General features: G+C 51.2%; 10 protein-coding genes across 10 annotated transcripts; 5 read left to right on the top strand and 5 right to left on the bottom strand.

Moving 5' to 3' along the window:
* Positions 1-1,098: 1,098 nt before the first annotated feature.
* On the bottom strand, positions 1,099-2,520 carry BDZ99DRAFT_360693 (putative major facilitator superfamily transporter; the record flags this gene model as incomplete). The annotated part of the gene is made up of 2 exons (XM_033714674.1): positions 1,099-2,146; positions 2,201-2,520. Coding segments are annotated over 2 exons (1,368 nt in total), but the record flags the coding sequence as incomplete, so codon positions are not given.
* A 1,225-nt stretch (positions 2,521-3,745) lies between these two features.
* BDZ99DRAFT_226664 (uncharacterized protein) lies at positions 3,746-4,740 on the top strand. The gene has a single exon (XM_033713479.1). It carries the CDS (start codon positions 4,010-4,012, stop codon positions 4,547-4,549), a length of 540 nt encoding a protein of 179 aa, XP_033580831.1. The 5' UTR covers positions 3,746-4,009; the 3' UTR covers positions 4,550-4,740.
* On the bottom strand, positions 4,741-10,965 carry BDZ99DRAFT_553877 (P-loop containing nucleoside triphosphate hydrolase protein; the record flags this gene model as incomplete). Its single annotated transcript, XM_033727113.1, has 3 exons — positions 4,741-5,408; positions 5,674-6,563; positions 6,627-10,965. The coding sequence occupies 3 exons, from the start codon at positions 10,963-10,965 to the stop codon at positions 4,932-4,934; spliced, it is 5,706 nt and encodes a 1,901-aa protein (XP_033580830.1). The 3' UTR covers positions 4,741-4,931.
* A 1,011-nt stretch (positions 10,966-11,976) lies between these two features.
* Positions 11,977-12,858, bottom strand: BDZ99DRAFT_459617 (uncharacterized protein). Its single transcript, XM_033719203.1, has 2 exons — positions 12,112-12,858; positions 11,977-12,059 (listed from the first exon to the last, which is right to left on the bottom strand). The coding sequence occupies exon 1, from the start codon at positions 12,603-12,605 to the stop codon at positions 12,378-12,380; it is 228 nt and encodes a 75-aa protein (XP_033580829.1). The 5' UTR covers positions 12,606-12,858; the 3' UTR covers positions 11,977-12,059; positions 12,112-12,377.
* A 199-nt stretch (positions 12,859-13,057) lies between these two features.
* On the top strand, positions 13,058-13,451 carry BDZ99DRAFT_459616 (uncharacterized protein). The gene has a single exon (XM_033719202.1). The coding sequence runs from the start codon at positions 13,087-13,089 to the stop codon at positions 13,345-13,347; it is 261 nt and encodes an 86-aa protein (XP_033580828.1). The 5' UTR covers positions 13,058-13,086; the 3' UTR covers positions 13,348-13,451.
* Positions 13,452-13,647: 196 nt separating this feature from the next.
* BDZ99DRAFT_553863 (uncharacterized protein) lies at positions 13,648-15,035 on the top strand (the record flags this gene model as incomplete). The annotated part of the gene is made up of 2 exons (XM_033727112.1): positions 13,648-14,844; positions 14,892-15,035. 2 exons carry the CDS (start codon positions 13,648-13,650, stop codon positions 15,033-15,035), a joined length of 1,341 nt encoding a protein of 446 aa, XP_033580827.1.
* BDZ99DRAFT_459613 (uncharacterized protein) lies at positions 14,880-16,459 on the bottom strand. Its single transcript, XM_033719201.1, has 5 exons — positions 15,843-16,459; positions 15,756-15,790; positions 15,630-15,704; positions 15,547-15,583; positions 14,880-15,482 (listed from the first exon to the last, which is right to left on the bottom strand). Exons 1-5 carry the CDS (start codon positions 16,233-16,235, stop codon positions 15,207-15,209), a joined length of 816 nt encoding a protein of 271 aa, XP_033580826.1. The 5' UTR covers positions 16,236-16,459; the 3' UTR covers positions 14,880-15,206.
* Positions 16,460-16,659: 200 nt separating this feature from the next.
* On the top strand, positions 16,660-17,740 carry BDZ99DRAFT_409985 (uncharacterized protein; the record flags this gene model as incomplete). Its single annotated transcript, XM_033716565.1, has 2 exons — positions 16,660-16,924; positions 17,019-17,740. 2 exons carry the CDS (start codon positions 16,660-16,662, stop codon positions 17,516-17,518), a joined length of 765 nt encoding a protein of 254 aa, XP_033580825.1. The 3' UTR covers positions 17,519-17,740.
* Positions 17,741-17,787: 47 nt separating this feature from the next.
* BDZ99DRAFT_485956 (uncharacterized protein) lies at positions 17,788-18,385 on the bottom strand (the record flags this gene model as incomplete). The annotated part of the gene is made up of 4 exons (XM_033722746.1): positions 17,788-17,838; positions 17,890-17,996; positions 18,048-18,254; positions 18,307-18,385. 4 exons carry the CDS (start codon positions 18,383-18,385, stop codon positions 17,788-17,790), a joined length of 444 nt encoding a protein of 147 aa, XP_033580824.1.
* Positions 18,386-18,802: 417 nt separating this feature from the next.
* Positions 18,803-20,530, top strand: BDZ99DRAFT_357044 (uncharacterized protein; the record flags this gene model as incomplete). The annotated part of the gene is made up of 3 exons (XM_033714633.1): positions 18,803-19,613; positions 19,869-20,323; positions 20,390-20,530. Coding segments are annotated over 3 exons (1,407 nt in total), but the record flags the coding sequence as incomplete, so codon positions are not given.
* Between the last annotated feature and the right edge of the window lie 682 nt (positions 20,531-21,212).

Below are 21,212 nucleotides of genomic sequence, written 5' to 3'. Positions count from 1 at the left end.
GAGGCTTTGGGTAGTTACTTCTGAGGCTTTTGGTAGTTTTTGGACGAAGTAGGAGCCGGAGCAGATGTACGAATAGCTGCGTGATAAATGTTGGAAAATGGTCCAACTTGGGGTAATAATCAAAAAACCAGTATCAAGTTACTTCTTCTGCTTCTTAGATTGCTTGTGTGATGTTAGGGGCGCTGGGGGAGTGAGTGGATAGCCTATTGTGGCGCTCTTGGGGGTTTCAAGATTTTAATTCATGGATGTCAAGCTCTAAAGGGTGCGAATTGAAGGTATGGTTTTCTAATAGCCCCCCTTCAGATTAAAGGGTGTGATTAAGCGTGCTGGGGGGTTGGATAGCCCTACTGGGACGCCCCTAGGGGTTGTAGGATTCAGAAAGGTGAATGTAATATTTTGGACCTCGTGAATTAGACGTCTGGATATTGCCGCTTGGGGGACTATAATAGCCCATTGGAGGACTTCAGGGGGTGGGAGGATTTGAAATCGTGAATGTAAAGTTTTTGACCTTGTGAATTGGACCTTTGGATATTGCATTATGGTAAGGGTCTATGCGTTCAGATCGTAGATACTGCGTCGCTTTTTTGCGCACTGTGATAGCCTCTTGGGATGCTCCTGGGGATTATAAGATTTTAATCTACGGATGTCAAGTTCTAGAGGGTGTGAATTGAAGGCTTGTTTTTCTAACACATGCCCTTCAGATCGAAGGGCGTGATCGAGCGCGCGGGGGGGTTATATGACCCATTAGGACGCTCCTGGAGGTTATAAGATTTGGATTTGTGGATGTCAAGTTATAGAGGGTGTGAATTAGAGACGTGTTTTTCTAAAATGCACCCTTCAAATTGAAGGATGTGATTGAACGCGTTGGGGGATTGGATAGCCTATCGGGAAGCCTCGAGGGGTCGTAAGATCTAAATTTGTGGATGTAAAGGACTAGAGTTCGTGATTTGGACCTTACAGCTTTGCTGGCCGTATGTCTCCTAAGCTCTCCTGCGAATTACTCTTTTCACTCTTGCCGTCCCCCTTCTCCGCATCACTCGCCCTCTTCTCATCACCCGAGCTTGTCACCTCCTCTGCAGCCATCTCCTCCAACGCCTCCTCTTCCGCTCCAAGTGCCACAACTTGCTCCTCTCTCGGCTGCTGATGATGCTCTTTCTCAGCCGTATGACCATCAGCGCTACCCCTAACGATCTTCTTCAAGCTCCAACCCCCTTTCCACCCGACCCACCTCGTCTCATACGGCCCCCTAATCGCACAAAACACCAACGCCGCCCCAATAAACCCCACACTCGCACTCCCGCTCCTGACCCACCCGCCCTGTGCATAGATATGATTCCCCGCCGCCGTCCCCATCAGCTGCCCACAAAACGTCGACACCATGAACGCCGTATTTACTCTATTTCTTGCCTTCGGCTCAATCGCGTAAATGGACGACCGGTTCGCGATCTGCGCCGTCTGCATGCCGAAATCGATTAGGAAGGCCTCGAGCACGGGTCCCGCGACGGTGAAGGAGCCTATATAGGTCCCGAGACAGATGCCGAGGAGGCTGCAGAGCTCGCCCACGATGACGGACATCAGGGGCACGTATTTGTCGGTGACAATATGCGCGTAGAGCGGGCCGAAGCACATGGCAGCGATGCCGATGAGGCCGAACAGGCCGATGACAACGGGGTCGTAATGGTAGGGCGCGCCAGAGAGGAGAAAGGTGAGGGTGGTCCAGAAGCCAGTGAAGGTGGAGGCGGTGAAGAAAGAGATGATGCAGGATTGGACGAGCACAGGGTGCTTGGTTAGCATGACGAGGATGCTCCAGAGCATTTTGAAGTAGTTGAGCCCGCCGGGGTTGGTGGAGGGGTAGTTGGGCATGAAAAGCCAGAGTAGGATGAAGATCGTGTATTGGAGTCCCAGGGACATCCAGTACACGTACCGCCAGCTGACGAAGTTGGAAATGGTTCCTGAGAGGACGCGGGCGACAAGGATACCGAGCATGAAGCCGGAGACAACAATAGAGAGCGCGGCGGCGCGACGGTGGGGTGGTGCAAGGTCGCCGACTAGGGGGAGCATGAGCTGGGGGGTTACGGTGGTGATGGCGGTGACAAATGAGATTCCGGTGAAAACGGCCATGTTGGTGGTTATGCAGAGTCCGAGCCTAGCATCGATCAGTACACTCTTCTTTAAGTCTTCTATTCTGCTCTATACATACCACATATTCGCCGTAAAGAAGACGAGGATGAGCACAAATGGCCGGCGAGGAAACAAGTCCCCAAGCGGACACAGAAACAGCAGCCCGGCCGCATAACCTGCCTGCATCACCGTCGGGATCTGAGCGACTTTCTCATATGCAACGCCGAAATCTTCAGCTAGGATGTTGAGAATGGGGTGGTTGTAGTAGAGATTTGCGACTGTGAAAGCTCCGGCAAATGCGAAGAGGACATTCAGGCCCATGGAGAACTTGGGAGGCTTCTCTGGGTCCCAGCGGCATTTTGGAGGCGTCCACGTTACAATGTTGTAAAGTTTGCGCCATAATGGAAGTAGTTCTTTTGAAATGTGATGTGAGGGTAGTGGTGAAGTGTGAGAAATATCGTGGCTCGGGGTTGCTGTGGCAGTGGCTTGTTCCGCCCCGTCTCCGTGTTTCTCATTCGTCATCTTGAAGGTCGTACATTCATGTTGAGTCGTTGAGACTTGTCCAATGGGTTTCACGAAGACAATTACGCACTTGGAGGAGGCTTAGAGCTATGCACAGTCCGGAAGCGACAACCTCGGGCGGAGAAAAAGAGGAAAAGAAAAATGCAGGCTGCTAGAAAGCTTTTGATCACAGCGTAATCGTCGTCCCGGTACGACTCCCCTGGTGAGATGATGTACCGGTGTGCCGATTCCGGGCGCTAGTTTGCCAGACTGCTATCAGTGCAGTGTATCCACCCCTCTTCTTCTGACATACCAACCGTCCTACTCTCACCGACACGTATGATGCACGGCATGTATATTGGGTTCACGGTGAGCAATAGGTAGACCCAGTCGCGTTTCATCTCCAAGAAATGGCATATACAAAGCAATAGTCGCACTAACTGTCAGAGAGCTCCAGTGATACACTTTGGGTAAAGTGGTGAGGAAGGTCCACGGTCACGTGCACTCCGAGGAATTATGTTCTCCTAACTGGGAATTAGGGTAAATTCAGTTAATGAGCAGTGGGTGTCAGGTAATTGGTCTACGTGAACTAAGCTCATCTATGTGGGGTTGCGTAACGAATGATGGGACACAACGCGCTCTGATGGCCACAAAGTACTCAATCTTATATAAAGCTTCATTGCCGCCGGCTTTCTCATCCACCACCACCACCACCAACGACTACAAACAACTCCACTTCCAAAACGACTATACTTCCGAAAGTACAACACTCCCAAGACTCCCATACTGCACAAACTACTACACTTCCAAAGCTGCACCTACCCGGAAAACTAGCCAAAATGGGCAACTAGTTGAGTGAACAAGGGGTATACCTACACAACAACAACGTGCCTCGCCTTTGCCAACTCCTTAGCTCTTGCTCATGATCGGCGAACAACTCTCACCACTCCTGCCCAAGAAGCTAGCCAAAATGGGCAACAAGTTAAGTCAAGAAGAGGCATACCTACACAACTTCAACGAGTCTCGCCTTTATCAACTCCCTCCTGAGCTCCTGCTCATGGTCGGCGAATACCTCTCATCAGCGTCCATGATGGCGCTTCCCCAAACATGCCAGAAATTGCGATACATTTAGGACCTCGGACGTGGTCCTTTCCCACTCAACAAATGCGATTACTCGGACATGTCTGCCCTGGAAACTGGCTTCCTCCGCCGCTCAACACCCCGCCGCTCAATACCTACACGACTCTGATGCAGCTTATGCAGCATCCGCCATCCTGCCCATTACTTCGTCGAAGAGCAGAGACAGGCTCCTCCACTCGCACGCCACTGTGCCAAAGTCCGGGTTTGTGAACATCACAGCTTCACCCGCCCCGAGCTCAAAGCCTTGATGCAGCAGACGACGTCTGGCTGGGATCACCACGACGTAATGTTCAGATGCGACCATGAGCACCCTGACTCTGAAAATGACCATCCGTGGACGGAAAAATGCGGCGCATCGATCGTCAAGAACACGCACGGGCATAGAACTATGCGCGAAGCCACCTTCTTCATCGAATCGCATCACCCACTAGCACTGATCCCGAAGGACCTTATGGAAGTTACGCCAGATAAAGCTACAGTCGATGCCTACAAAGAAAAGATATCTGAGGCTTTAAAGGCAATAGATATGCCGGCGTGTCCTCATCTCCGTGTCAGCAGTCGGTGGATATTGGACCGCGTGCCTGAAGTACGACCAAGTATATACCCTGAGTACCCAGAGAATCCGGAACATATAGATTGCAAAGCGTCAAATCCACGCATCGATCCGCCATGCTGGATGCAGTTGAACATACATAAGATGCGGAGGGGTCAGCCACCCTACATAAAGCTCGAAACTCGTAGGTACTGGACTCCCGAACAACTGGCCGAGGTAAACATGGAGCGGTAAACGATACTTCAAAGAGAATGGATCGTAAAAGAGAACCAGAGTCGTACAACCTTTACATCTTATCCGAGGCTTTATTGAGGCGTCGACGGATTCCGCACAGTGCCAGACCAGCGGATAGTAGGCTTCAGGAGCTCGGTTTGTACGCCTTCAATATATCTTCCTCATTGAGCTCTCTGGCTGTTTCTTGTTTATTGTATAGCTTTATCCTACAACTCTCGTTGTACGCTCTATGAAACGAATCTCTCCTCCATGTATATAAACGAACTCGCGCTCAAAGAAGCAGATAGTTCACCCAATCGAAGTCAAGTTAGGACTTCTACATCTTAGGTCTCAATTTCAACCATTTACGTCGCTGAGGCTCCCCAAGCAGTGTCGCCCAGCATTACACATTCAACCGTGCAAAGTCTCTCTCGAGCTCCTCCGCCCGATGGACACCCTCTGCAGGTCGGTGGTTACGACCGCCTATTGTTTCACCGCAAGTGGGGCACGTCGCCGTCTCCATAGGCATACCACACTCACCGACGGTGAAAGGATGGCCGTTGGCGCACGTATACCAGTGGCCTGTACCTGAGAACTCTTTCCTCATAGCCGCGAGCACGGCGAGACGTTCTTCCGGGGAGACGGTGGACATAAAGGTGCCTCCGTTCAACGCAAGCTCGACGGCCTTCACTTCCGGTACAAGGGCGTCAACCTTTGGTGAGCCTCCGTAGCGCTTGCAGAGGCCGTGAGCATGTTCGATGTGCGCTTCGCCGTCAGCTTTGAGAGATTCTGACTTTCCAGGTGGTCGACGTGATAGTTCGAGGGCGCAGTAACGTGCGTAGAATATATGGCCTTCTACTTCGCGTTCGAGATCTTTAGACTGTCGGGGTCATGTTAGCAGCTGTTCATATGACACTGGTGCCTCATCGTAGCTCTGTGTGCACCTGTTGCTGCCTGGGACTTTTCAATGGGTTTCCCACATTAGCTGATTTGTGTCCCTCTATTCACCCATGACTACGCCATTTGAGGTGGCCCAGCGAGCTATCAGGTCGGCCAAAAATATACAGCATTGAGCTTTGGAGGCCGATCAAGGACCCCAAACAGCGGCAGAGCAGTGTATATAGACATGATTTGAGCTTACTTACAGTCTTCGCGTCATTGATGAGCCCAATACAGTCCTCTCGGTTCGCCGTCAGATCAACAGAAAATGTGGTGTCCACAAAGCCGGCTGGAGCCCGGTCTAGTTGTTCCAAGAAGTCGGCTAGAATGGCAATATCGCATCGTAAGAGCAGGCTCTCAGCCATGATATGGAAAGTAGTGAGAGAGATCTGGCTGTCCAAGCCGAACTCTTGCGTGGTTTTGCCTTGTCGTCGGCGGGAAGCCTCCACCATGTGCCATACTTTTTCGACGGGAGTCTCTTCCTTCCGGACTTTCTGGAGATATTTGAGAAGCTTGAGTCGAAGGGGCTTGAAACTGGAGTACCAGCCTGAGCGTATGGTGGCATTGAAGATGTCCTTGATTTGAACACCTCGCTTGCCTTTTAGACATTTCAAGGGCTGGTTAGGTATTTCAAAGACGTCTTCTGCGAGGGTGAGCAGTTGTTCGGCGGCGTGGAATTCTTCTGCGAGCGGAATATATGTGGCTTGGGCCCATGACGCAAATCGCTTCGTCCCTTCATCTAGAAGAGCACGACGCACGATGCGACCGTATCGGCATATGTCGCGTAGAGAGCCCCTACAAGACGGGCAAGTTGGCACTTTCTTGAGTTGGTCCGAGAAAGGCTCCGATGACTTGATGCTCAGCGGGAGTCCGTGTCCGTCCAAGTTGTAGCTGTCCGCCAATTCCATTCGTCCATCCATACTGCCCAAGGTGAGGATGTGCTTGCATTGAGGAAAGATGCAAGGATCCTCGTTGAGGTCAATCTCGGAGTAAGTCTGCATTTCGATGAAATCCACGATCTGGTTCTTGATGCTATCCGCTGCGCAGATCTGACAGTACTTGATTTCGGGGCAGTTTTCACCGCACACTGAGGGACCTAATAGCGTTTAAGTTAGTGGCCTGGGTACAACAAGTGTTGAGAATTTGCATTTCTACTCACATTGATGCCCGCATTCTAATATCTTTTCGCACCGCTTTGAGCAAGGAAGCCAGTCGCAAGGGGCCGCGCAGGGCATGGAACACTTGCTATGCGGACAGCAAGATGCGCAGCTAGGCTCAGCGCAAGGAGCGCATGGCTCAGAGCAGATATTGGAGCATTTTGAGTGACTGCAACGAACATCGCACGGATGGGTGCAAAGCGAGCACGGCTCCTGGCCATGGCAAGGTTTCTGGCATCGGTGATTGCAAGTCTCGAAATCTCGATGGCAGGGTTGACCGCATAATCCGTGTCCGTTGTCGTCGTTATTCGTCCTGCAATGATAGCATGGCTTCTGACATTGATGCCCGCAGGTTTGAAGGCCGCCGCAAGGAGCGCAGCATTGGAACTTGGGGCTATCTACGTCTTGGTGGCACTTGACCTGCACCGTATGACCACAGGCTTCAACCTTGCGATCAACTTTGACGTTACAGGAAATTGTACTTGTGTCTTGAGCCTGCCAACATGGAAGTGATGTTACTCTATGACCACAACCAAGAGTAACGTCGAGATCTTTGAGAATGATGTGGCATCGATCATGACATTTCTCGCCACACGGCAGTGGACAAAAATGTTGGCAGCCTGGTTTTGTCCGGGTACACGCTTCCAAACACTTTACTGCATCATGCAGTACAGATGAATGACATCGTTGGATGCACGCATGTCCACACGAAAGCCTCTGGGTACATCTCAGATCGCAGCCGCCCTCAGGAGAGAATCGGACGAAGTCTTCGGGCGAAGAGACGCGGATGGGGGTGTCCTGATGTCGTGGGCAACAAAGATTTAATGTAGGTCCGATGTTGTCATCGCGCTTGAGTATCGACGTGACATCAGACCACATTGGCACGTGTGAAGAGGTGCGCGAGTTTCCGATGATATACATGCCGTGTTTGGCACGCGAGAGTAGAACGTTTATGCGGTTCGAAGTTTTCAGGAAGCCGCACTTGTTTTGAGGGTTGCATCGGACAAGTGATATTACCACAACTTTGGCCTCTTCGCCTTGAAAGTTGTCGATAGTGGCCACCTTCAGGGCACTCAGGAGGGTAGTTTTGACTATGGCAGGTCGTTCGTCCTCATTCATCGTAATTCCCGCTTTTTCAAGCTCATCTACGTCACGTTCACCTAAGGTAACTTCAAATCTTCCAGCGAGTCTTCGTCGGATCTTCATTAGCTGGCCCAAATAAGGGGTCAGCACGGCAATATCGTTGGCCTGGTATACTCCTTGACGGAAAAGGTGCGAAACTAGAGATGCGGTCATTTCGACCTCGAATTCGTTGGAATGCGATGTCGACACAATATCAGACACATCTGAGCCAGCCTCGTGATGATCGTGATCGAGCCAGTATAATCTTCGTTTCATCCCAGCCACATCTGGGTAGGCCTTCACTAATTCGGCATCCTTCAGCAATGGATAGAGGGGCTCTCGGATAAGTTGAGCTATTGAAGGATGCATGCGCCGCTGGGTTTCTAATGTACTGAATGGCAGGTGGGGGCTTCTCGATAGCTTTGGCTGTACTAGGCGCTCGAAGAGCGAAACATCCAGAGAGTATTGCTCGCCACGTGGGTTGTCATGTTGAAGCTCATAATTCTGAATTTGTGGCCTGAGTTGCAGGTGATCTCCGATCAGGATGGCGTGTTGCACTGATGGAAGCAACGCCGTCAGAATGTGAGCCTCAAGTACCTCGCCAGCTTCCTCGCATATCAAGACCTTCGCCTGCAGTCTCCGTAGCAGATCGATATTTCGAGCCAGCCCTGAAGTAGTAATACCGATTACATTAGCTTGCTGAAGACATCTCAGATCTAGTTCGTTGCGTATACGATCATGTTCTTTCTTGTGCTCATGGTAGAGCTCTAGTGCAGCAAGGAACTTGTCTTCAAGGCTGTCCCGAGCATCCCGGAGCCAGTATGCATGAATCGCCTGGCGTTCCAGCAGCGACATCGATAACAAAGATTTCGCTTGAAGTACTTCAATATCTTTCAAAGCTTGCCGATGTTGATATGAAAACACTGGACTGGTGAACCCGCTGCTTCCGCTCAGCCAATCCTGAATGACGCGGCTCTCATCGTGATAGACTCTCTGGTAGCCCTCCGCGTCTTCTCCGAACAGCTCGATGAAATGATGGAAATGATTGGATTTCAGGTACTCCTGTAGGCCTTTTGGAGACCCGACCCTTGATATATTTTGAATGATTTTGTCCAAGTCGTGGACATCTTCCTTCAAGCAGCGGATTATGTCCCAAGTTCGCCTCTTCTCCTCTTTTGTCTTGTCCATTCTTGAAGCAACATTACGGAGATTGAGGGGTGTAAGGACTTCAGACTTAGACCTCGATCCCATGCGAATAATCTGGGTCACTCCGTTCTCATGGAGGTGCTCCAGTATTTGATCAAGCGCGTGGTTCGTGTAGCATATACAAATGATCGGTCCAAGTTTCGCTCTGAGCTTATTGGCCAGAAGGACTCTCGTGATGGATACGCCCGTGTAACTCTTTCCAGTCCCTGGAGGTCCCTGGATTGCAGCAAGTCGTCTGGACAGGGATGCTACTAAAGCATCTGCCTGGGCATCATCAAGCTTGGATCCACTTCGTAAAACGTTGACGTCAAATGGAGCTCCAGGATACAATCTCAAAGCCTGCCCATCGTTCATGATGCAGCTGAGATCGAAATAGTAGCCCGGTTGTTGAGCATACACGGGAGGAGGAACGTGGAGAGAGCCGCTTGTGTTCGGCGCAAGAAACTCCGAAAAGGGAAGATCTGCGGACTCACTCATAGCCTGAAGCGCTTTTAGGATTGGCTGGAAGGAAGGTAGAAGAACTCCTGGAAACTCTACTAATAGATCATGCGGCCTATTACGCCCTGTGACACAGTCTGCATAATGCCAAAGAAGTGTCTTTGAACTCGCATCGTCAGTGTCGACCGGACGCATAACCACACAGGCACGCTGAGGGTGACGCGCTAATGTCTCCGATGGCGGTTGCAACTTCGCCTTTTTATATTGCTTCTGCTCTTCTGTCTGAGTTGCGTCTTTCTCTATGTCGCGTTGAGAGCTATCTGCGATGATGCAAAAGATGGCGGACCCGCTCGCATTTACGATGCAAACGAGGGTATCCTTTTGAAGACGCCTAGAGCGCTCCCACCACTCACGTCGTTCGTTCTCAGACAGCTTCTCCAGTTGCTTTGGTTGCTTGAAGTGGACGACAAACTCCAGACCGTTGTGCTGGCCGCATCTGAGATCTGATAGCTCCAAGTGTGGATAAGAGTGCGTTCGGATGCCCTGTTGGCCGCTTCCTCGATTGTCTTGCGTTTCCATTGGATTCTGAAGTCGTTGTAGCTCGATCCTGATCGCGTCTCGGAGTTGACCGATAGTATCCTCACGCAAGAGTCGAAAATGACGGTCGAGCAACCCCTCTACACCGGGAAGATGTAGTTCTGATGGATCCATCGGAGGAAGATACTCCAGGCGCGAGCTTAGTATCTCTTCAGATGTGGGCAAGATACTGATATCTCGAATATTTTCTGAGTCGTTGTTGTGTCTACGGCCTTTTTCCGAGAGCCAACCAGGAGGATCGCGTATAATATCAAAAGTTGCCTTGACATTGTCGAATATCGGCTGTTGAGCTGTGGGAATTGAAGATCCAATACCGAGCCGGCGCTTCAAGCGTTCGACGTTCTTCTGTGAGCGGAGAACGCGCTCGTCGTGACTCCCGTTGTGTGAGAACAAAGCAGCAGCGAGAACTTCAGCGACTGGACCGATACCTTCCGTGATAGATGCCGCCCCATTGAGGTCGACAGTCTTGACTAATACGGCCGATGTCGCTTCCAAAGCCTCAACTGGGAGCAGGTCGAATATGTTCGCTAGAGAGCTGAAAACCTTCACGGTTCGTTGCCCAAATGGGCCAAAAATCGCGTTGTAGATATTGTACATGGGAGTCTCCAGAAGGCCTGAGGCTGCCACATTAGGGTGCGTTATAGCTTGAAAGAATGGCAAGATACGTGATGTAAAGACTTGTGTGATGTGCTCGCTACTACCATCTAAATCAACGGCTAGAAGCTCTGTGATGCGTTGAAGTCCGCCATTAGAGCCTAGACAGGTGATAGTTTCTTGCAATATGGCCACGTCTCCGTTGACCAAGTCGAGAGCATCCTGGAAGAACCGAGAAACAGACCCTCCGAGGGGGCGGCGGAGTGATCTCTCCAGTGTAGAGAACCGCCATTCCCGAAACTTCGTCTCAAGCGCTGATCGAGGAGGGTTCGGGTTCGACCGTCCGTCCGATGGCGGTATTGTTGTCGCGCCATGTGTAGACATGTCCAGAGCTCCCTGTGTAGCCAAGTTACTGACTTGGTGCCAGTTGGTTTGGCGTACTTGAGACAGCTTTGAGTTTAGGGAGTCTGTGTGAGGTTGCCACACGGCGTCGTTCAGGTCATGGGAGAAGGCACACGAATCTCCATTGTAGCAACCGCCCGGCTTCAGGAAGAAGTTGCACAGCTTCTTTTTTGTATTGGCTATGAGGGCCGGGTCATGGGAATAGGGACACGGTTTGCGGTAGCAGCCTTCTGGGGTGTCGATGTATTTGCACGGAATTTTCTTCCTATTGTCTATTTCCTGCCCCGTGCCCGCCATGATAAAATCACTGGAAGGTCGTGCTACTTGTTATTAGTTAGCGAATGTGATAGATTTGGAGGTAATTACGGGGATAGTCTAGCTCCGACGTACCTGAGCAGACTTGTATTTGGCGACGGCGATGTGAACAGAGGAAGCAAGAGGAGTAGAAAAAGGTAATGTTGTGTTGAAACGGTGGAAGATGCGGGGCTCTGATGTAGTCACAGGCAGCGGCAGGATATACGCAGGTATCTACACCTTCGTGCCACCGTCAAAGGGGCCTCAGCGCGGTTTGGAAAATCTGGAAGAGATGTAAGCTCATGGTTTTCGACAACCTTCAAACTTGTCGGAATACCTCAGACAGCGTCACCTGCATGTGCCACAGAGAACGGACAGCGGCCTACCCACCTCTGGTTTCTGAATAATTCCAGAAGACGTCATGCGATAGCACAAGAGTGCAGGCCTGAACTAGAAGTAGAAAATGATGGAGATACAAACGAGTAGAGCCTGGAACACGGGAGAGAGGTTTAGGCCTTAACAGAAACTCCACAAACGAAAGCTTGACTCTGGAATTGCAAAGGGCCATCTGCGGCTCGACATGATTTGGCAGAAGACCGCTGAGTACCACACCGCTCGACTTACATGTCACCCGATTGATCAGAGCCCACGGAGGCTGTCCGTCGGCTGTGCCATTACTTCGCAGACTCACAATCCCAACATGATTCATCACCCGCTGAGCTCTATCACAGCTGTAAGCATGAGGGAGACACACCTGCGTAATATCTATTCAAGGGCTCTTGGTATGTACGGTAGAAGAATTGTGATGTGGCTACCTTCTTACCTAGCACTTAGATGTGATGCGAAAACACGACACCCAACAAACGCAATCATTGGAATCCACCCACAATAGCCACAAATACCGGTCGGAATCTACTCTCCTCAAGCTACGGAACAGAACTATCACTCAGACGAAAGTCTCCGGACGCGTCTTGAGCGTTACTCGCCAATGCTGTCGTAGGAAGCTGATTCTGCCCATCCGCGCACAACCCCCTATTGCAAGATCCCAACCACACTTTCGCACACACTATAGCCACATTGGAACTAAGGATCTAAGGCTGTTAGGTAGATATAGGATAGTACAGACCTAGAAACCTAACAGTTATAAAGCACAGCGCCGGCGTAACCGGAAGGGCTAGATCTACCGCACCACCGCACACCGCACCACGCGGCGTGCGCCTTCGGCGTTCTCCATCCGCAAAATCAAAGAACCAACCTTCGATGCGATGCCAGCGTCTATGGTGTTTTGTTTCTTTACTGGGAATCCCCAGGGTAGTCAACTCGAGCATGGGTACTCTGGCTGGAATCTATATCTTCCCAGCTGTGTTTCGAGTCCGAAATCTCCTCCCTCCCCAATTTCATCTTCGTTCGCACCACTTATTTCTCCGCTAATGAATGTACTATGCCTCATCAAAGATATCCGTACACTCGTTTACTGCTGCGTGAGGAGCTTCAAAGTATTTTCAGCATTCCAATTTGCAGAGAAGCTCGACACTTCCGTCAACTAATAAGCTCGCAAGGCTACCCCAGACAGCGCCAGCAGGGTGTGCACAAATCGGGGGTGTATCCGCTGCCCCCGGTTTCTATCAGGACATTGGAGCCCAACAGGGCAGTGGTAGGAAAGCGTACGGAAACCTATCCCTTGGCCCGGTAAGGTGCAACGCTCGGGCCACGCCAAGACGAACATCGTTCTCAGATATACAAACAAACATAGCCAGCCATAACAATCAGTTAAAACCCACCTAATTCGACGCCAATTGATGCCCAAAGATGCCTAGAACATCAAATGACATTGACTATGTCAAATGGAAAGATCCTCGCACAAAAACAGCCAAAGAACCGCCTCTCAAGCCGTGGCCTATGCCCGAATTCTCTCCCCTACCTATCAATGATTGGTATGATCCAGGAGAGGCCTGTGTAACTCCAGGTCTTAATCGGCATAACCCTATGGCCCTTTTTAAGCTATTCTTCACTAATGAAATAATGGATAAGATGGTGCAGTGGACGAACAAGTACGCTGAGCAGCACTAGCCCACGGAGGAAGAGGCACCTGCAGGGAGAGGACGGAAATAGAGGCCTACAAATAGGCAGGAGCTCTACGCCTATTTTGGAACCCTAATTTATATAGGAATCACAATAGAGAAGCGTACAGAGGACTACTAGGGCCCTAAATCATGTGGAGCCTCGCATATAGTAAAGGACTTTATTGGCCTTGTCCGGTTTAAGCAACTAGATCGGTATTTCCGGTGCTCTCCTGTACCTCAGGATGGTTTCCAATCGACATTCAACCGCGTAGATGAGCTCTCTGAGCATATTAGAACACGCTGCAGCATGCACTGGACCCCCGGCCCTCACCTTACTGTGGATGAAACAATACAGAGGTTTATAGGACGAGCGAGCGAAATTGTCAACATTCCTACAAAACCTACACCAGAGGGCTTTAAAATCTGGGTTCTAGCCAATCAAGGCTACGTTCTAGATTGGCTATGGCATGCTAAGGGGGACGGCAATGGCCCAGTTGATCTGGATGAATCATTCCTTTCTAAGGGCTTCACCAAAACTCAAGCTGTTGTGTTAGATCTTTTAACACAACGTGATCCTATTACAAACCAACGCATCTATCTACCGGGCAAGCATATAGTCTGGCTAGATAATCTTTTTTCCAGTGTGAAGCTATTCGAACGGCTACGTGAGCTTGAGATAGGGGCAGCTGGTACAGTTCGAACAACTAAGACGAAGAGGGAAGAGATGGAAGGGGAAGAGTGTAATATTATTGAGGAACCAGCTGCTGCTGCAGCTACACAATTAAGGACCAAGAAGAGGGTGAAGGTGCCAGCCGAGAGCTTCAACCGATCGCTTATGGACCTCAAATTAACGCACGATAAACAAATTGAGTGGGGAGAGCTATATGGCGCGTTGTCAGAGAGTCACAAGGTGATCGAATTTGCCTGGAAGGATGCAGTAACAGTCTTGTTCCTGTCTACTGTTCATGAAGGCAAGGCCTATATACAGAAGCTACGAAAGAGGCCTGCTAAAACTGCATCAGGATACCGTCAAACGGTGAAGAATTTCGGCAACGAGGCCACGGCGTGGCTTGAAATCCCGGTGTTTATCGATGAATATAACCTCTGGATGTGCGGCGTTGATATTGCAGACCAGCTACGCAGCTGTTACAGTACAAATCGCGTCCACAGGAAAACCTGGAAGCCACTGTTCTCTTTCCTGTTCGATACGGCTGTGGGAAACAGCTACATGCTCTCTTCCTACAGGCGAGATCCGGGCTCAAATGACCGCCAATTGCGCCAAGATTCGCACCTACAGTTCTGTAGAGACCTCAGAGATGCCCTCCTCCATGCATCTGTTCGTACACAGCAGCAAAAGCAAGCCTACAAGGCGAATAGCTTTATGGATATTACCTGGAGGCCGGTCAGAGAGCATCTACACGAGAAACTGTGGCAGAAACAACAGCCCTTCTGCGCCGCATGCACCCGGGGCAAGCGCTCAACTGCAACACCACATTTGGCGCTCGTAAGCCTCTTGCAGAGCTATCTGTAAATACAATTCAACCTTCAAAGGAAGCACAAAGAGAGAGGAAGGGCTGGAAGCGTCGGCATCGGCCGCCTAGGACTTCGTACGGCTGTTCTGTGTGCAGGATTCCACTGTGCACTCGAGGGAAATGCTGGGCCGAACACGTAGCTGCCCTCAACACCAAACAGTAGCTTGTAGACAGCTATATACGTACAAATCAATTGCTTCACGTGTTGTGCAGATTTCATACTCAGGGGCTGATTCTCGGCTTCTGATTGAATGCAGCCTTATCGATAACGTAGGACCATTCTTACCGGACTAAGGGATAGCACGACTGTAAATCTCGTCTTACGGTATGATACCTATAGCCTGTACATATCCTCTAGGTACTCTACCATTCGCCTCTGCAACGCCAACAGCTCCTCTTCAGTGATCTTTGGTCCAACACTACTAGCAGCTGGCGGTGGTGTACCTGCCGGCTTTGCCTCTCCTGGTGGGAGGATCAACTCTGGCTTTACGCCGAAGAAGGGCACGCCAAGACGCTTTAGTTCTAGTGACATATTATCAACCATCAGCCGCACCGCACGGTAGATCCGCTTGTCGAGCTGCTTGAGCTCAATCTCTGCTTGCTCGGCAGACTGTTGACATATCAGCATTCGTGCACGTTGTGCTGAGCTGCTGTTAAGGGCTCCAATTACTCACCACGGGTTCAGCATCAAGAGAGGTGCCCAGAGAAGATCTATCAAGGTAAGCCAAAACTATTAAACCCTCGCGTGATGACGTACAGTATACTCTTCAAGTTCTCGTCATTGTCTGATCTGGCAGCATGCGCCTTCAGCAACGCTTCCCTTTCCGCCTGCCTAAATAGCGTTAACTTGATGGCTTTCATCACACTTGTAAGGAACACGTACCACGTCTTCTCTTGATGTTCCTGATCGGCCATCATCTGCATATAGTTAGCAACAAGAGCGGTTGCTGATTACAATCGAGGTACTCGCCTTCCGGATCGCTACTTTGAAATTCGGAGTCTGACCCGCAATCTTGGTGATGCACCGCAGACCATGAGACCATTCAGTGATCGTAGCGGGGTCGATCAGTGGAGGCGTAGAGCCGGCCCGAGGCGGATCTTGGACACTTGGCCGATGCTGGGGGACAGTTCGTTGGTCCTGTATCGTGCTCGTAGGGCGGCTGGGGATCTGCTCGACATTTGGAGGAGGCTGAAGGTTTGCTTGAGTTGGATGAGTTGGATGATAGGGAGGTTCTGGATGATGTTGAAGAAGGCTGGCTGCTATGTCTTGACCTGGCTGCTGTGGGTTTGCAGGGGCTAGAGATGCTAGAGTCCGCAGGACGGATGCCAGATCTGGGATTTGAGGGTTGTTGTTGTCTGCCATTTGAGAGGTGGTATAGTTTGACAGTTTGAGACGGTCGAATAAATTTTGATGGAAGAAATTAGATCGAGAACGGAGCCTAGGATGCTCGGCAGTGAATGAGTGGGTGGTATCAAGGAAAGAATTGGAGCAATTCGCAGATCGACCCGGGTGCAAACATCATCATATCCCCAATTATTCGCCCGTAGATGCAGAACTCTTAATGTTGAAAGATTCTACTACGGCCTTGTATTCATTGAAAGCAGTCGGTGAAATCGACTCTGTCACCACCACCCCGGCACACGCCACGGCTCTTTCCGACTTTTTCCCAGTGGTTCGATTCGACGACACCTCAGGACCTCCAGCTTCTCCAAAAAGCCGCCAATTCCCCTCCCCCCCTCAATCCAGCACCCTCCTCCGTCCTTCCAGCCAGCAGCAGTTGCCCACGATGGCGCGCTCAGCCATGGACGCCACCCGGTTCACCGCGACGGGGCCCTACGCACACTCGAAGCCCAACACAGCGTCGACGCTGCAGTTTGCAGGGCCCCCACCCCCGAACGAGACGCCGCAGCAGAAGGTCATACGGCTGCGGGAAGGTGCGCGGAAGGCGAAGTTAGCGCGGATCAGCAAGTTTGATAGGGTTGTGGCGACGGGTAGAGTGGTGGCGGATGCTGCACATCGGACGACGGCTTATGGTCTCATTTTCTTGACAGGTATGTTTATATTCAGATCAATTGGGCTTTGGGGATATTGGGGATTGCTATGGATTGCTTGTGGGATTGGAACTTGTGCTGACGAAGGTTATAGGTGCTGCTGGATTGGTTACTGTATTCTCCCTCGGTGACATGATCGTTTACAACCGCCGTAAGAAGCGCGAGTTCTTCGCCGAGCAGCAGGCAAAGCATGCGAAAGAGCTAGGAATGGCGCGGATAGCTGCGGCCGAAGGCAGTGCGGATGAGAACCAGATACTGTTATTGAACAGAGAGAGGGCCGCGGAGGAGGCGGAAGTTGCGAAGCAGAACCGGAAAGGCTTCTTCAAGTCCACACTACAGTACCTCTATGGAAACCCCGAACAGCAGAAGGAGGCAGAGCAGAACGCGGCGAAAACGCCGTCCGAATTGGTCGAAGGCCTGAGAGAGGAAGTTCACGAGAAGACGGGCAATCTAGGGATAATGAAGGCAGTAGAGGAGTCGAGGAAAGAGCAGCCATCCTCAAAAGGCGGACCATTAGATGAGCTAGCAGACAATGCGGCGTCATCGACAGCTGCAAGTACAAAAGGCTGGACGAGCTGGATAACAGGTCGGTGAGGGGAAAAGTCGATATAATTGTTTTGGCGGGGAGGTTGTCTGGAGCAGCTTGTAGCTCTCTGATGTATCATATGTCATTCTCAGCTGTACCATTTGGTCTTGCATAGAAAGGTGTATATTGGGCATGGAGTTCAGGTACTGGCCCTGTCAATTTGATAGGACGTTGCTTTTATTCAAGGGTATCGCAGATGTTACAGAATTCATTAGTTCAGACCAAAAGCCAAAACGCCCAATCCAAATGTATAGTGAACGCCTTCGTAAAATCCGTACTAATTATCCGTATTGCCAACTGGAATATAATTCCGTCGCTCTCTTGCTTTCTGTGCCATTGTTAGCACCGTGTTCACCCGGAAGTGTTCCATGCTACCTACCTCTGCCCACTGATCTATCCACGGCCGAACGGCCGCATACGTTAACAGCCCTACTGTCGCAAGTATGAATATGAAAACGACCGCTTGATCTTTAGTCGAGTCCCGCTCTACACCACCGTCAGCTGCGCCTAATGACCCATCCATAGAGCGTAACATACGGAAGCAAGTTGTGAAGACCTCCTCCTCAGGAGCGCCCTGGCAGAACGGGTATCCCAGACAGAACTGGCGATTGCAGTCGCTGCACGTCCTCCTCGAAGCCCGCTCTTTGAGTAGTCCTGGATCCACGGGTTTTTTGGTGGCAGGGCTGTCGAGAGCCACAATGGTGCTGTTACCGTTGCAGGTACATTTGCAGAAGGAGGTGGGAGCTATGAGTGGTAAGCTTCTTATTCATTGTCTAGAGCGGTGGTAATGTCATACAGGCTGCGGAGACGCTCGAAATAAGAGTAAGCGCAAAGAAAGCGAGCAAAACCAAAATCCAAGCCCGTCGGGTTTCCATAGTATATCAAGGCGCTTCAGACAATACCGAGAGCGGGCGGCACGAACTCGAATACCGCGATGTTGAGAGACCAAGGGACGATTGAGCCATGAATGCATGTCATTTGTCGACGGCGCTAGCCAGCTTCCCCAGCCGCCGAGCAGAACCTTTTGCTGGACCCCTCCACTCCACTTTCTCCACCACCGTACACAACAATCAGCATCATGTGGCTTTATTAGCAAGCGCCTACACTTAGCACCATCTAGATCCTGTTCTATTCCTGGCCGCGCTGTACAACTCTCTTCGCTGCCGCCGAGACAGGTCGTACAAATGCCAACTCCGCCAGCGCTTATCTGCCCATCTAAAGCTCGCTCGGCCTCCGCCAACACCTCCGCACCGCCGCCCACAGCGACTGACAGCAAGAGCACCGAGGAGATTGCGCGGACTAGGCTCCATATTACGCCTTTTACGGCCGAGTTGTTGAAAAGCTATATACCCCCGACCGTCCTTCAGTCTGCGACCAATATCTCGTTTCATACTGTCGAGACTTTCCCAGAGAAGGGCTTTGGCTACATCGAATTGCCGACTATGGAGGCACAAAAGCTGAAGAAGAAGCTGAATGGGTCTATATTGAAGGGGTCTAAAGTGCGCATCGAGGAAGCGAAGCCGGAGAAGAGGAAGAAGGCGGACAAGGACGGTGCGGCCGCCAAAGAGGAGGACAGACCGGCGAAGCGCCCGAAGAAAGAGAAACGAACGCAGGACGTGATGGAGGGCATTGAGTTGCCTGATCAGAGGAAGATCAAGCGTGGCTGGACGGAAGTACCGGGGCATGGGAAGAATAAGGCGGATAAGAAGAGCAAGAAAGATAAGAAGGAGAAGGCGAAAGAGTCGCAGTATCTGAAGGAGCCGGAGATGCTGTTCAAGGCGAAGCTGACACCTACAGCTGCTGCCGCCGAGAGTGCGGCGAAGGCTAAAAAGAGCAAGGCTGAGGGCAAAGAAAAGAAAACTTCGAAGTCAAGTCGAGAAGTGGTAGTACATGAATTTACGAAGACTAGCAAACACGCAAGTTTCCTTAAGAGCAGTGCGGTTGCTACGGAGAGCAAGCCAGCCACGGAGTATATCAATGGGAAAGGATGGGTGGACGAGGATGGCAATGTTGTTGAAGCTGAGACTGGGAAGGCTAAGAGGGCACGAATAGTTGGCCTGGCAGAGGCAGCTACACAAGAGAATACAACAAAGCTGGCTAAGGGTGCATCGAATAGGAAAGACTTGTCTGCTTCATCTATGGAGGCTCCAGATAGAGCAACTAGAGCGAAGTCAAAATCGAAAACTGCCACGAACACCAAAACGTCGAAACAAGCCGCACCGCTTTCCGATTCCTCTGACGAGACCTCCGAATCTTCGTCAGCCGTATCCTCCGAGTCCTCAGTCTCAGAATCCGACTCTGGATCCGATTCCGTCGCGTCTGACTCGCAAGCGTCGTCATCTTCCATATCCTCCTCAGTCCCCACGAAACCCCTTCGAAATATCACTCTTACACCTCCCTCGCCTTCAGTAGAGGTTAAGATTAGTTCTAAGGAAGTACACCCTCTCGAAGCTCTCTTCAAGCGTCCTAAGCCTCCAGCCATTACAACAGCCGCGACAACGCCCTTACGCCTCGCGCCCATTACCACGTCCTTCAGCTTCTTTGACGATGATGTGAAGGATGCCCAAGACGGGGATGGGGACACATCAATGCAGGATCCACATACGCCTTTCACGCGACAGGATCTGGATTGGCGAGAAATGAGAAGTGCGGCACCCACGCCTGACACGGCTGCCATTGGCCGCGGATTCTCATTCCCGTGGGGACGTGATAAGAGCGAAGGAGAGGACGAGGAGGACGTTGATGCTGGGGCCGAGTTGAAGGATAACACGAGAGCCAATGCGGCGCTGCATGCGATAAGTGAAGAAGAAATGGTTGCAGAGGTCGATGCCAATGCTACCCCACTAGGGCGCAAGACAGCTAGAGAGGGAGAAGCAGAGGGGCAAGGGGAAGAGGAGAGCGAATTCTCGAAATGGTTCTGGGAGCATAGAGGGGAGAACAACCGCGCGTGGAAAAAGCGGAGACGAGATGCTTTGAAGGTGGAGCGGCAGAGGGAGAACAGACGGACGGGGAGGAAAGTGGTGTAAGCTGCGGAGTCGGATTCTGCACTGGTCGTTTGATGTGGCTATAGCTGCTTAGTTCTGGAAGAGGCCGGCTTGTAGTATCGAGTCGTTTGTTGTGAGACGTAAGATGGTGTCTATGTATTTGATGGGTGCAACAATACCCATTTCGATCAGACGCGTTTGACACGGTATTCGTCCCCATGCGACGGTCAAGCACGTTTACGCCAAGGCAGTCTCTCAACCTCGACCTCAAAATAACCCGTTTAGGAGGCTCGAGACAGCAACCAGGCGTCCAATCTACCTTGGTGTGCATTGTGGCACGGCAGCCAGCCGCCACAATCCCCAGGATCCGCCTAGCCGATCTGGGAGCACGCACCGAAATTCGGATGACGTGAATTCATAATGCCATGGACGAGCCCGCGTGCACGGTTAACTGCCGGACATCCCCGTGATTACAAAGGAGCGATTGACATTCGGGATGGAAGGCTTTTAGAAATTGCACGGTCGTTCGCCGGCGGAACCAGGGCCGCTTTCTGTCAGGAACCGGGCCTCGTTGCTTTTGGCTCGTGAAACAACGAGTTCCACGCCCCAATCTGCACATAAGCACTTTCCTGTCCCATTCAGGGAAGTGAACTGCTCCTGCTCCAGCCTGAGCTGTGGCTAAGCTGGGGTGAGCGGATCCCGAGTTGAGACTGAGGGG

Source organism: Mytilinidion resinicola (assembly GCF_010093595.1).
Source record: "Mytilinidion resinicola strain CBS 304.34 unplaced genomic scaffold BDZ99scaffold_4, whole genome shotgun sequence".
In the NCBI taxonomy this organism is placed as follows: Eukaryota; Fungi; Ascomycota; class Dothideomycetes; order Mytilinidiales; family Mytilinidiaceae; genus Mytilinidion; species Mytilinidion resinicola.
The sequence above is the reverse complement of the archived record's forward strand: the minus strand, read 5'-3'. Positions and strand labels throughout refer to the sequence as shown.

Excerpts from the sequence above, each read along its gene's own strand:
- BDZ99DRAFT_226664 (XM_033713479.1), top strand. The coding sequence starts at position 4,010 with ATGCAGCAGACGACGTCTGGCTGGGATCACCACGACGTAATGTTCAGA.
- BDZ99DRAFT_459617 (XM_033719203.1), bottom strand. The coding sequence starts at position 12,605 with ATGCTCGAGTTGACTACCCTGGGGATTCCCAGTAAAGAAACAAAACAC.
- BDZ99DRAFT_459616 (XM_033719202.1), top strand. The coding sequence starts at position 13,087 with ATGCCTAGAACATCAAATGACATTGACTATGTCAAATGGAAAGATCCT.
- BDZ99DRAFT_459613 (XM_033719201.1), bottom strand. The coding sequence starts at position 16,235 with ATGGCAGACAACAACAACCCTCAAATCCCAGATCTGGCATCCGTCCTG. Across the intron at positions 15,791-15,842 it reads TCAAAGTAGCGATCCGGAAG|ATGATGGCCGATCAGGAACA; the intron begins GCGAGTACCTCG and ends AACTATATGCAG. Across the intron at positions 15,483-15,546 it reads CTCTTGATGCTGAACCCGTG|TCTGCCGAGCAAGCAGAGAT; the intron begins GTGAGTAATTGG and ends ATATGTCAACAG.